The sequence below is a fragment of the Phyllopteryx taeniolatus genome, chromosome 21, assembly GCF_024500385.1.
Source record: "Phyllopteryx taeniolatus isolate TA_2022b chromosome 21, UOR_Ptae_1.2, whole genome shotgun sequence".
Classification (NCBI taxonomy): Eukaryota; Metazoa; Chordata; class Actinopteri; order Syngnathiformes; family Syngnathidae; genus Phyllopteryx; species Phyllopteryx taeniolatus.
Genome location: NC_084522.1, coordinates 10,622,980 through 10,637,226, shown reverse-complemented (window position 1 = coordinate 10,637,226; position 14,247 = coordinate 10,622,980). Strand labels below are relative to the sequence as shown.

The 14,247-nt window shown below is 40.4% G+C and overlaps 1 protein-coding gene across 3 annotated transcripts; it reads left to right on the top strand.

Annotated features, from left to right (window-relative positions):
* The first annotated feature begins 1,698 nt into the window (after nt 1–1,698).
* LOC133471046 (transmembrane protein 196) lies at nt 1,699–13,659 on the top strand. Of its 3 annotated transcripts, XM_061760180.1 has the most exons (6): nt 1,699–1,759; nt 2,888–3,020; nt 9,980–10,036; nt 12,198–12,333; nt 12,420–12,538; nt 12,605–13,659. In XM_061760180.1, the coding sequence occupies exons 2-6, from the start codon at nt 2,970–2,972 to the stop codon at nt 12,674–12,676; spliced, it is 435 nt and encodes a 144-aa protein (XP_061616164.1). In that variant the 5' UTR covers nt 1,699–1,759; nt 2,888–2,969; the 3' UTR covers nt 12,677–13,659. The 3 variants fall into 3 exon arrangements, with proteins under 3 accessions (XP_061616164.1, XP_061616163.1, XP_061616162.1); XM_061760179.1 differs by lacking the exons at nt 1,699–1,759; nt 2,888–3,020 and adding an exon at nt 7,369–7,648; XM_061760178.1 differs by lacking the exons at nt 1,699–1,759; nt 2,888–3,020 and adding an exon at nt 7,369–7,648 and having other exon boundaries at nt 12,420–13,659.
* The last annotated feature ends 588 nt before the right edge of the window (nt 13,660–14,247 follow it).

The following is a 14,247-nucleotide window of genomic DNA, read 5'->3' as shown; positions in this document are numbered from 1 at the left end:
GCTTGAGCCACTTTAATATTATGCACAGTTTGAACATTTTGTTCAGTGATTCTTTCACATACCATTAGAGAAGACCCACGTACCGCTAGTGCGCACTTTGAGAATCACTGCCCTTGGAAATAGAAATAATTCCAGGGCGAAAACGTCACCATCATAAAAACCTTTACTAGCCCTACATGTTACTTTAATTTTGAGAAATATCTTTGGGGGTTGAACTCCGAAGGGTAGACCTATGGGGCCATTCCAGTTTTGACGTTCCACTGCATTGAATTGTAGTCTTTGTGAAATGACCAAAGAGAATATTTGTGTTTCACTTTCTTTCAAAATGATCTCCAGCACCAAAAGTAAACGCATTCAGTCACCACCCAAAATGTAAACAAATTCATTACAAACTGCTTTCAGTTTCTTTCACCTTCCTTCTTGTCTCCTGCCTTCCCGAAAGCAGAATAGAAGAGAACCTACATGGTAGCAGGCTGATATCAAGGACAGTCAGAGCTGTCAACGATAACTTTGTAGTATCAGGCCAGTTAAGCATTCACAGTGCATCGTATAATTAGAAAAAGTACAGGGAGACGAGTAAAAGTAATAGTGTAAAAATAAGGACATCTTTGATCATCCATAGGCTCTCGTGGGAAATACTTTCACAAAAGTCCCAGAATAAGCTTTGTATCATTACTTTGAGGGGGAAAAAAAGGATCTGACATCACGGGTGTCTAACGGGCGTGGTGTAAATACTGGAGATTTATGTCTTTGGTTGCACTGTATCCTCAGTCTTTCTAACAGTAGACTGGGACCCAAATCAGCCACTTAAACTGTGGAGAACAACAGGTCCAGTAAGCCATTACATCACCTCTACAACTGTATGTGTGTGTGCTTGAGCCTTTATTTGTCCAAGTATGGTTGATTCTGTGTGGCTCTCCCACTCCCTGTGCGTCATTCAGCACTATGTCATCATTCAGCAGAACGTGATTCTTTGTAGTAGACTTGAAAAGATCCATGTGGTTTGCAATTTCCCTTGCTTTTGTCCTCAAAAAGACACAAACACACACACAAGCTGCTAAAGTGGACTTTGGACCACACTGTCATCCTATGGGAAGTGAGTTGTTTTTCTTCCTGGTTATTCTGGTTAAGTTTGTCATTCAGTAAGTTTCTCGCGTGGTGAGGTCAGGTCACATGAGGCAGAGAATGATCACGTCTAGGTGTCACACATTGGAAACACGCAAATCCTATCAACTGAACAGCGAGTGTGTTGCTCATATAACAAGATTAAGATTGCAAGCAAATTGGGAAGTTCTTAACATATTCGGAATATTCCTTCATGAAGAAAGTTGCGCCTTGTCTGCATATTTGATATAAGCTATTACATTTCAAAACATAGGAAAACATAGTATTTCCTGAATATCGGCGCTGTCGGGTGGAAACCTCGTATGTCCAAATATGGTCAATTTCATGTTTTATCAAAAACATACTAACGGTCAGTGTCCGTGTGGTCTGTTATTTTGACAAATTATTAACCAATCTAAAGTGTTGAAATTTGGATTTGGAGCAAATGTATGAACTCTGTTTGAAACTTCAACTATCTGAGAAATGTCGTTCTGTGGGAGCCTTGCGGCATTATGTTGCCTCAAGTTTGACCATCTGTATTTCTTAGACAATAATGAGGGAAAATAGTTAGGTTCGATACATTTGAGTTGACCTGTATTGGTAAAAGTCGAGAGCTGTAATGCTTTGTTGCGGAAGGAGCCCGTCAGCCACGAAGGTAAGATTGTGTTCAGAGTCAGCTCATAATTTTATTTTTATTTTTTTATTGCGTTACTCTTAGACTTTTGACAGAGTGTTTGGGCAAATGACGTAACCACAGTCTTTAGCTTCGGTTAAGTATTAAGGCCTTTTCTATTACAGGGTGCTCAGCACAATCACAGACTTTGATGGACACAGACAGCTGGCGTCGATGATTCTAATCAATGACGGAGTAATAAATTAGCGATTTTTCAGTTATTTAAATTAGCGATCAAACATGATGATGGGAAGGAGTTTGTATTGATGTTGATGCACACCAGTATATGATGGTAATATAAGGTGCAATGCCAACTTTAGTGATGCAGTGTTTGATGACTCAAACAAGATGGCGTTCTTTGGAGTTCCTGCAAAGTAGTGATTTTGGAAGTGCGAGGATTCTGTCAGACAATCACTATGTACACATAGTGACCACATCATTAGGTTCAGCTCCACAATCTAATGAGCTCCTACAAGAATTGTTTCCTTTGCAAACATAATAATGCTCAGTTTAGACACGATCGGGTATGGAGGTGTGCGGAAGTATTAGAAAACCCCTTTAGTACGATACAGTCCAGTTCTACACCTCTGCAAACTAAAACTACAATAATAAACATAGTTGGTTGTTAAATTATCCCCTTTCTGGCAGTGTTAAACAAACGTGGAAACCATTACAAGTCTGGCGTGGTGCCTAAGTAATAATAGCTAGCAATGATTCATAAATGAATGGACAATGGTGGACCTAGTGGTTAGCACATCAAAAATGAAACTCAATTAAGCAACCTGACTAGATTTATTTCAGCCACTTCTCTAACTAAGTCATATTTCACTTATTGCTGTCAAGCTGGGGTCTGTTTATGACTCACACTATGAGATGGCGTCCTCTAGTGGGCTTTTTGTTTTTGGTCAAACGTACTGTAAATCCCAAATTCTTGCTTCTACCAGAATGACATGCTGAAAGATGAATCAAAGCGTTCTAGATTTCATACATTTTGAGAAAATGGTGGCAGGGGGTGGGGGGAGAGTTGTCAGCTTTATGTGTTATGGCAGCCTCCAGTAGGGCTGAATCGTGCTGGCCGGCCCTCTGCTTACGTTGTCGTTTCATCCACAGATGGAGGCCAAACAAGAGGACGGCCTGGTGGTTTAAATGTACCAGCTCCTCATACAGGAGGCACAGATCCAATTTCACTGAGATGAGAGGAAATTTAGAGGCCACTGACTCTGCACTGGGACTCTCTTCAACTGTATGTCAGTGTGTGAGTGCGTGTGTGTGTGCGGGGTCATAGTGGTTCCTACTGTGATGTGTTTCATACTTTATAAGAACTCTGTTTAGTTTGCAGAGCTGCTGCCAACACAGCAGATGTGACTCAAATGCTGAGTACAACTCAAGACATACAAGAAATAGTTCCCAAGCACTGTGTGGATATTTTCACAGCGACAACGCAAAATGTGGCACACATCTTAAACAGTACCTAAGGCCAACTTTATTAGGAATATTTTTTTTTATGCAATTCAGCTTTTCAAGACTCGAGAAAATTTTATCTATAAGATGTGGATTGTAGGTAGTCAAAAGGTCACCGAAAATATTAGCAACTGCTCTTGTTATGAGTCTAAATCAATTCAAACTACAAGCACAATAATAAGCATATTGTTAAATAATTGGCCCTCGGTGTGCTCGGGGTTAACACATCTACGTCACACGTCTTGGCATCAAATCTCACCTGCGGTCTTCCTGAGTGGAGTTTGCGTTGATCTCCCCTTTTCTCCTGGTGCACTGGCTTCCTCCTACCTTCCAAAATAATGCATTTTAGGTGAACTGAACACTAAATTGACCATAAACGGGAGTGTGAATTTGTTCCCTGAAATTGTCTGGCAACTAGTCCAGGGTGTGCCTCACCTTTCCTCAAAGTCAGCTGAGATAGGCTCCAGCTCACCTGCGCCCCTATTGAGGATAAGTGGTAAAGACGATGGATGGATAAATTGGACAATTTATACATACATATATATATTTTTAAAGATAAGAGTCTTTCGTACATTTAGTCATGGATTACACATTCTTTTAATCCATACTCGTTCCTTAGTGCCACCAAGGCTTTTAATGACAGTCTTATTGAGTGCAAAAGAACACCCACGGCGACTGCAACACTGTTGGGCAGTACCTTTGACTTTAAACATATCCAGCTAACAAGCACCTTTACTTTGACAAACGACTTCAGGACGTGTGACCATACTATAATATCAGGCATCGTATTGATTTCTACTGTTACGACCCCTCATCTACGGTCGCTGCATCGCCTATGTACGGTTCGCTGTATGTGAGTGTGTCCACCGGGAGGGCACTTGTCGTTGTGCAGGATTTCTGGACAAGCCAATAGATGTCACAAGTGTGGATGTTGCGACTTTGGAACCTTTTTTTGTGTGCAAAAGAAGCACCAACTGGAAGGTTGTTGACTTCAGAAATATTCGTATACTGTACAGTATCTGGAAACGTGTGGTTGAAATTGCCGAATGCAGTAATTTAATTCTGGCAAAAGAGATATTTTCGTGTGTTTACCAGAGACCAACAAGTATGTAAATAATTGAACTTCACCCACACTGACTTGTCTGACTTGAGGTTGTCACACCTACACTAAGACAATGGAAACAAAGTCAATCTCTGAGTGGCCTGCGGCCTCTTTGCTTCATTTCCCTCCTCTGTTCTTGTGGGAATGATGACAGATTTTCATTCTCATCCTCCTGCAGTTATTACAGACCAGTCTTCTAATGATCGTGAGTCACACTGCCAGTGGATGGCAACTGGAAAGCTTATAATGGGCCTCAAGGGACCGCGGAGCCCCTGGCACCTCCTGCTAACTCCTCTCTTTATCCACTTAACTGGATAGAGGTTTATATCTTCAATAGCTGCACTTGGTTACTTGCAGCCTTCGGCTCACTCGTAAGGTATCAGTCGGTGCTTCTAATGCTTTATTTTTCACTCTTTGCAAACTTCTACAAAAGTACTCTTTTTCAACTATATTCCCTTATTTGTGTGAAAGTAAGAGAATCTGTATTGAATTTGAAACCCATGCATCCCTCCATCCATCCATTTTCTGAGCCGCTTATCCTCACATCAAATATTATTTGTCCAGATTAATTTATAATTTTCAGACTGATATAAAATATTGTCTGTCTCTTATTTGTACTCACTGCACAATTAATTGAGCTACCGGTATATATTTGTAATGAAAAAGAGAAATGACATGTTTTCCCTGTCCCGTCATATCCCGTCCTGGTGGTTGCATACCTTCTTCTTTTCACAGGGTGTAAGCGCTACCTTCTCAGTCCACATAATATAGAGCCCAATTGCTATGTTATGTTATACAGTAGGAGTCATATACTGTTTAATACAGCTATAGTTCTGCCTTTTTTTTGTTTGTGTTTTTTTTTGCTCTGTTCTCTCTTTTCTTTCTGTCTGTCTCCTCTCAAACCAAGTGCTCGCCACCTGCATTTTCCAATAAATATGGCGGCCTGGTTCATATCCCCACCCGAACGCATGTCCCATTTCCTATGAATGAATGTGGTTGGATGTTTGGTAGTGGTCAGAGGGGCTGTCGGTGCAGAATGGCAGCCTCAGCTTTGTCAGACTGCCCCAGGGCAGCTGTGGCTACACAAGTAGCTTATCACCACCAGGGTGTGGCTGAAGACTGAATGAATAATGTGTGAAATAGTAAATCATCTTTCAGTTACCAGAAGAGTGCTATATACTGTAAGTGTAATGTATTGTTAATTTTTATATCCATCACAATAGAAATGACCTTAAAGAGAGTGTCTCAAACTACCTTGTCACACAGAAAAACTATTCCAGCTCAAATGTCCATCACTTCAAACATTATAACACTGTCAATTCATTAGCCCATCTATGACATTTCCCATTATGTGATACCGTTAAGCTAGCGGACTTCAAGGCCGAGTTATGTAGTTGTTTAGAATACAGTACAGTAAATCTGCAGCAATAATTCTCTTTGCTCTATGTTTAGTTTGGCAGTAAACGTCAACTTCAAGTAGCGTTAAACAGCTTAAAGCGTCTTTTTGAAAGAATTGTTTACTATATGACAAACTTCTGCTTGTTGTCAAGTGAATTCAATTGAGTGCATTGCCACCATACAGCTCTCGTATTTCATATTTGTGCTTGCAAGTCAGAGCCAAAAATTCAAACTATTCTGTATACAACATATATAACATAGCTTTTGGTTTAACTGGATGGAGACACAACATTTTATTTCTTCTGTGTAAAACACATTATGGAAAATGTTTATGACTACCCCAGTAGCACAATGATTAAAAATGCATGAGCCCGTGTTTTAAAATAGTCTTGTTGGTTATTATGGGAAGTGCAAACACTTCTTTTTCTCACTTGTATAGCCAGTAGATGTCATTGACTTAAAGGACTGGCGTGCTGAGCACTGAAAGCAAACACATTCCATGAGTCAGTATACAGTAAAAGACGCCTCTCCATGTTTCTCTCCAAGCTGCTTTTACCCTCAAGTCAATCAATACTGTAGTTGATTGATCAGTTAAAAAGCCAGCAGTGGCATGGTAAAAAGATGGCGCAAAATCCAGTGTCTCCATGCATTGATTGTGTAAGCTGGAGCTAAGTGTGATTACTCAGGAAAGTCTGGAATCATTTGGGGCTTTTCCCTTCATCATCCATGGTTGCTAAAGCACAAAACAAAACAAAAAACAAAACAAAAGTTACAGTGAGATAATTTTGTTACTCACAAATTGTCACAGTCCTGTTTGAACTCCTGATTTTGTTTGGATTATATTTTTACATTTTTTGCTTTACATCTTTGCTATTTCCCGGTGTTAATAGTTTCCCCTGTGTTTTTCCATGGTCCATGTCTACATCCGCCCGTTTCCTTCTGTCTCTACCAATCAGCTCTCTACTACCAATATTGTTGCATCCCGTCCACCGATTTTGAACATTTTCTAAGAATCACTCAGGATCTTTTAGAGACATCTGATATTCCGGCCTTTTCTGAATTTGATTGGAAGTGGGGAATTGGGCTCAAATTAGGCCTGAATATCAGTATGTGTGCACCACGCTTTTCACACGCACAGACAGTCCAAACACAGACCAACAAAAACTGGAATGTTGTATGTGAGTATGTCCAACTTGATTGTGGCAAGCGGTTTCTGTAAGCAGCACCGAGCGCGCGAATGTTTTTTTTGTTTGTTTGAAAAAACAAAAACAAAAAAATCAACACATTTCCCATCTCAAGAAATTCAAATTGGATAATTGAAAATAATAATATAGAAATGTTTCATGAATGCATATTTTACTTTTTCAATCGCACTCCTACATGAACTTCTCTTCATTCAACTGTATTGAGATGCACCTGTCTATATATTGTAAATTGGTCCAACGTGGATTCATTGACGACGTGTACACTCGCACGCACGCGCCTGTTGGCAGCATGCGCGTGCCGTGGAGCTTGAAGTCGCGTGGACGTCACGTGGTTATCATCACATCACTGCGCGCTTCCATCCAGTCGAGCTCCTCATCTATTTCTGCGCTCACCTTCTTCCCGTTGCACTTATTGCACACTTTCGACTCTCACTATTACTTTTGAGCAACTTGTTTGGATCCAGTCGTCTGTTTACGGATGTAGAGCGCCGAGGGGCGGACTTCTCCTGCCGGAGGCGGCGGAGAGATGCCCCGGGCGGGATGTGCTCGACCCGCAAAATTCTGTGGAGCCTTCTCCTCCTGTCGGTGGTGGAGGTGGGCCTGGGCGTGGCGAGCATCGTGCTCGGAGCCGTGGGCATCATCTGGGTTCGGGGGCAGCACAAGCCGCAGCAAGGCGACGCTTCGCCGGTGTGGAGCGGACTCTGTGTACGTGCCTTTCTTACTTCCAGTGGGTGAGAAGTGAAGTGGACTCAAAATAATCATCTTTTTGATAAGTTCCGCTAAGAGTTACTGTGCATACAGCTTGATTTTGAAGTGAAGAAATAGACAGAAATATCTATTTGTCTCATGTTTTTATAGTCAATATTGCTAGAAGTTGTCATGTTGATGCAAGGGTATTTTTGTGAACATCTTTTGCAGGTCTGATTGTATTAATGAGGATAAGCAGCACTGTAATGGGTGGAGGTTATTTGACATTTGCCTCATCATCATTATCAGTAGCTGGAAGTCATTCTGCAAACTTTTCAAAGGACATTATTTGCAACAGTAATGTCGCTTCATACGTTTAATTTCTGTGTGATTGAAGGGGATAAAAACATATCAGTTCCCCCTAATGACTTGAACCTTATTCACTTTGCCACTATCTACTTTTTTCACGACTAAACATAGATTCTGGTGATCCGATCATCTCTCATGAGGATACTATGGCAGGGAAATGCTCCATTATTGTTCAATGTGTTGCATTTAGTGTGTTTCAATGTGTGGTGAGTCTAAAGATGGAATATTTGTATTTATGAATTAGTGAATCTTGTTTTCTTCTTCCCAAGTTATCACCCTCACAATGTTGTTTTGGCAAGAGTGTGCAGGAAGGAGCAAGACTGGCAGCACAAGCTGAGAGCCCCCCTGCTGTCGATTGGCAAAGATAGCATGACATGACTCCGAGCAGGTCACTTTGCTTGTGTCTGGGCTGTGGTTTTTTTTTTTTTTTTTTTCATTTTTACATCCAGTGAAGCATGGTGGTGCCAGCATTGTTTTATGGGCTGTGTTTCTCCTATTGTAACTGAGGCCTTAGACAAGGCAAAATGAGTTATGAACAGTTACAAATACCTGTCCATGTTAGCACAAAACCTCCAGTCTTCGGCTAGAAAGAAAGATAATGTCAGGAAAAGCCTACTAGAACATCTGAAATGTATTTGGGGTTAATCAGAGCCACGTTAAGCTGACTCCCAGTTCACATGAGTTTGAATGTGATTCGTTCATTCTGAACACATCCACATCCCAGTTATTTGAGGTTGTGCACACTTGTGGATCTACATTATCTCCGTTGTGAAAATGAATGATTATTCTTGGTCTCATTTTATTTTATTTTTTTATATGTCAGAGAAACCTGACATTTGAAAAAGGGTGTGTAAACTTTTTATATCCACTAAAGAGAATATTTATATGACAAAAGAAAACTTCAACAAAGAGGAATAACAGACAGAAAAACGAGAGGGAACAGGAAACGATTGGTCAGCAAGCTTCTTGAGTCATTTTCAAAGTAGCCCTTATCCTTAATGCTTTCAACTACAAGGTATTTACATAAGGATCTGATTGGATTCATTTGTGTACACATAATATTTAATTAATTGCTCATATTGTATTGAAGGCGGCACAGTGACCAACTGGTTAGAGCGTCTGCCTCACAGTTCTGAGGACCGGGGTTCAATCCCCGGCCCCGCCTGTGTGGAGTTTGCATGTTCTCCGCGTGCCTGTGTGGGTTTTCTCTGGGTACTCCGGTTTCCTCCCACTTCCCAAAAACATGCATGGTAAGTTGATTGAAGACTCTAAATTGCCTGCAGTTGTGACTGGTTGTTTGTTTATGTGTACCCTGCGATTGGCTGGCAACCAGTTCAGGGTGTGCCCCGCCTCGAAGATAGCTGGGATAGGCTCCAGCACTCCCGCGACCCTTGTGAGGATAAGCGGCTCAGAAAATGGATGGATGGATGTTGTATTGAGTATCCACATTCCATTTCCGATTCCAAATTTTGGTTGAACGTCAAGTAACTTTATTGACCCTGGAAGTTCTACAGTAGATTTACAAAGAGATAGACTTCTTATTGGAATGCTTATTTAGTTTTTATGTGTGACTGTTTAGTGTCCTGGCTGCTTTGTTTTTGGACGGCACAGTAGAAGAGTGATTAGTCCCTCTGCCTTACATTTGAGAGGTCCTGGGTTTGAATCTCAACTCAGCCCCTCCTGTGAGCAGTTTGCCTCTTCTCTCTGTACGGGTGTTGCTTTTCTCTGAGTACTCCACATTTGTGCCACATTCCAAAAACATGCAGGTTATATTCATTCAAAACTATCGATTGCTCATCAGTGTGAAAGAGCGTGAATGGTTGTTTGTCGACATGTGCCTTGCGATTGGCTGGGGCCAATATGGTATTTACAAAAACAAACAAACAAACAAACAAACAAAACACACAAGTGGAGCACTTTTATGAAGTTTTCCCACCACCAAATTAACTTTAGCACTTGTATGTTGTTACTCTTTTTCAGTTTCTGCTTTGCGGGATGTGTGGAGTGTTGTGTGCTCGAAAGAGGACCGGCCTTACTGTAAGTACAGTAATCTTTCTCTGAATATGAATCCTGTATTGTGCCTAATGTATGCCGATTTCTCTTTGGACGGAGACTATTTTTGCTGCAGCAAACAGGAAGAGGACTCCAGCAGCTTAACACATGGGGAGTCTTGATTATTATTTCATGATTTTCAACCCACTTGTATCTCTTGGTTCTTCACTAGCTATTAGCCTTAATATCTCCTTATACCGTTTTTCATTAGCAGACTAAATGTATTCATCTTTAAAGAACACATAATTCCGCATGTAACACGCAATCCGCTTTTACAAGTTGGTATATTATTATGTCGTTTTTTTGCAGGAGATAAAGAATATATGCCTGTGAGTATTGTTATACTGTCTGTCTACAAATGTAGCTGCACTGTTTGTGTTATAATAACCATTCCTTAAAGCGTCACACCGTTGCCACGTAGATGCTATTTGTGAGCTCATAGATGGCATTCACCATCGTGTGTTAGCATTAAGCTAACCGACTAAAAGGCAAAGTTATGTGGATGTTTTCAATACACAATGTGTAATTCTCCTTGTTTCATGTTTAGTTTGACAGCCAACTTTAACTGGAAGGGGCATTAAGCAGCTTAAAAAGTCTTTTTGGGAGATTTATTCACTATGCCAAACTGCTGCTTGCTGTGAAGTGAGCAGAGTTGGGTTCACTGCCACCATGCAGTGCTCGAATCTAAATGTTCAGTACAAATTAATGTAATAAAACATCTTGTGACGGCTGAATGTTATATCTCACAAAAAGAACATAAAATCTGCTTGCAGAAAGTGAGTTGCCGAGTAAGGCAATTTCAACGTGTGTGTGTGTGTGTGTGTGTGTTTGTGTGTGTAGTGTGTGCTGTGTGAGAGACGTCTGAGGAAAGCAGAGACGGCAAGCAGTCACCTCTCCTCTTCTCTTTCTGTCTCAAGTCCTCGTCTTTCCTCACCTTCCACTCTGGATGCTTGCTTGTCTGCCTAATGATGGATCAGTGTCAGCACTTTGGGAAAGAGACCTTTCCTTCACCCTGTACCCAGCTCCACTTATTGCTGCCAAACATCCCTCCATCTCTGCACCCTTCCTCTCATTTCTACAGTCCTTCCCTCCTCGTCTGTTTCCCTGCACTCCCTCACTCTGTGCCTGCGGGCCAATGATTGCATTAGCTCGGTTTGGTTCCGGCCTCACGCCAGCCGCCTTGCACACCTTGCAGGGTAATGGCTGAAATTGGAGATGTGCTTTTCATTGTGGTTAAAGGCCGTAACGGCACCTCTGCTCGCAGCAATGAGACAGAATACAATACTTAGAAAATCAACTTGACCTGATTATTCTACTGTACTTGCCATATGAAGGATGTGCATTAATCTCACCCTCATATCTGTTTGGAAAAATGATTGACATTCTGGGATTCCGAGCTGGCCTTACCCAATGTGGCACCCTAGGTTTTATATGCATGGATTTACATACGCTAACAAAAGGAATCAAATAGCATTGTTTTTAACATCGTCTTTAATCTATTATATAAAAATGATGATTCCTATAGAAAAAAATGAAAAGCCTAATAGATATTTGTTGTCTACTGTGCATAATATAGGATAAATTGTTTCCTAATATGATTAGATACCCCTTCATTGTCATTACAGTGAAATGTTGATTAGCAGATGCGGATAAGATGTGAGCATAGTTTAATATGGCATGCGGGCATGCTAAATTAAGTAAAGTTTAAAGCAATTAACATGCATTTGACAGTTTCAACTGGAACACAACAAACAACTGGAGTTCAAATTTTGATTGGTAATGGGGTAAAAAGAAACAGCATTTTGACTGACAAGCAAAAGCAGGAACAGCAACTAGCTAAATGTAAACAACAAATAATAAAATTGGAGATTAAGCCTAATGAGTAGGTTTAATCTCTACAAGTGATCAGTTTCCCCACATTTCTCTTAATGAAAGTATGAATCGTAATATTCAAATGTATTGAAATGCATATGCAAAAAGTCATGGTCTATTTTTATTATTCAAGGTGTTCTGCCATTCCTGTTTTGAAAAAGAGAAGTTTTTTCAGGTCCTTCAGAGTAACAAATAATGAAGATGGACGCTTGGATCCCTCCCATTGGAAGTTTTCATTTTCTTGTTGCTCAACTTCTCTGTCTTTCGTTCTCAGATGATTTTGTTCTCAGCGTGCTGCATCTGTGGTCTGATCGGCGGCATCCTCAACTTCCAGTTTGTCCGTGCGCTCAGTAAACGACCAGATTCCATGCAATCCATCCACCTGGCTGCCATGACTCTGGCCTGTCTGGGTAAAGTGGACACCACAGCGTGACGACAATGAAGCACGTGTAAATATCTACAGTATATAACTTCTTGTTCCCTGTCTTGTCTGTAGGGATTTCGTCGTGTACATTATCCACGTGGCTCACCTGTCGTCTGGCGAGCTCTGAGCAGCAGAGGATGTTCTTGGAGAGGGAGCACTCCCTGCACCATTCGCACGAGATGACTGTGAAGGTAGCAAAATATGGCTTCCGGATGCATAGCTTGCCTATTGATATAATGCGGGCCTGTGTTCAACAGGATGTCCTGGACAACTCCAGTAACGGTATCCCTCAGATCTCCTACAACGGGCACAGCAGTGCATCACCATGACGACAAGTTTAATCATTTGCTGTCAACAGCTATATAAAGCATGGCTGTACTGCAGGCTGAAAATGTCATAACATATAACAATATCAATCACAGGAGGTGCACAGATACTGATGTGATTTTGTTTTTGTAAGTATGAATGGAGTTCATCTGACCAAACCAAAGAGAAGGATGAATTGACATTTTAGTATCAAATATTTAAGTGACATTATCAAACCTTTAACTTAATGAACAGAATGGATGGAGATCTTTTGTTCTTATAGTCCCTCAAAGGCAGTTATTTCAGCCTTCATCTCAATGCGGGTTTACGGAGGCCAATTGTGAGTGAGTAAAATGTAAAATGTTTCCAATTTTAGAATGCTAAATGAAAATACAGTAAGGCACACAATACTGCTTGTACACTGGCCAAACCATTAGTTACACCTGTCCAATCTCATGCTTAATTGAACAACATAGTTATAATTCTGACAGTAACTTGTGTAAAACTGTGCATCATTCTAATATGTTTTTTTTCCAAATCATCTCAAATCAGAATATAATGAGAACCAATTTATTTCAGTACTTCAATTAAAAAGTGAAACTAAAAGATTTAGACTCAATACACAGTGAAATATTTCATTATATATATAAATTAGATACAAATTGGCCTTCTGAAAAGTAATTTCCTGTTTGAGTCTATATATGATTTTCAACATTTTATTTGAGTTACTGAAATAAATGAACTTTTTTACTCTATTTTATTTGACTTATATGATGCACCGGTAGCTATTATAACAATCTCACAACAAAATGATAATATTATTCTTAATTAAAAACATGTCTGGTAGTGTAAACAAGGACCTATTATCCCTTTGGGAAAAATATTGATAGCTATATTTGATAGCTAGAGTATTGGATCTAGATAAGCTGTATGGTCTATATCAGAAATAAAGACAATAGGTCAAACATATTTTTTTATAAATGCTTCTTATCAAGTAAGTCAATAAAAGTCCAGTTTTGTCCAAAAAGTTGGAATGGAATTTTTTTTTTGGAATGTGTGTGTGTGTTTGTGTGTGTCTGTGTGTAAGAGGGAAACAGAGAGAGAGAGAGAGAGAGAGAGAGAGAGAGAGAGAGAGAGAGAGAGAGAGAGAGAAAGACCCCAGGTCACCCGAATGATCTTAATGTGGTACCGCAGTTGAGAACAGGATCCAGAATCAATGATCATCTGCTGATGAACAGCTAGTCAGCGCTCCTCTTGAATCGACCTTATGTAACATTGGTATAACTCCCACTGACCGTCATGGCTAAAAACAATTACAGCAGGCACGACTGACTGATCACTTGTGTTTTTGACTTTCAAGAATGTTACATGCTTAATTATCATATAAACCCATAACTGTATGACTTAATACATATACTGTATAAAAATATTTCTAGGAATAAAATCAGGGAATGAACTATGACAGGATTTGTGTCCCATATATGGTCTAGTGGTTTGGATTCCTGGAGTGGGTTGAAGATTCCAGTGTGGGAAATTTGTGGTTTTTGTAGATTACTGGAAAAAGGCCGCATCACTTCCTGTGCACTGGTGAGGA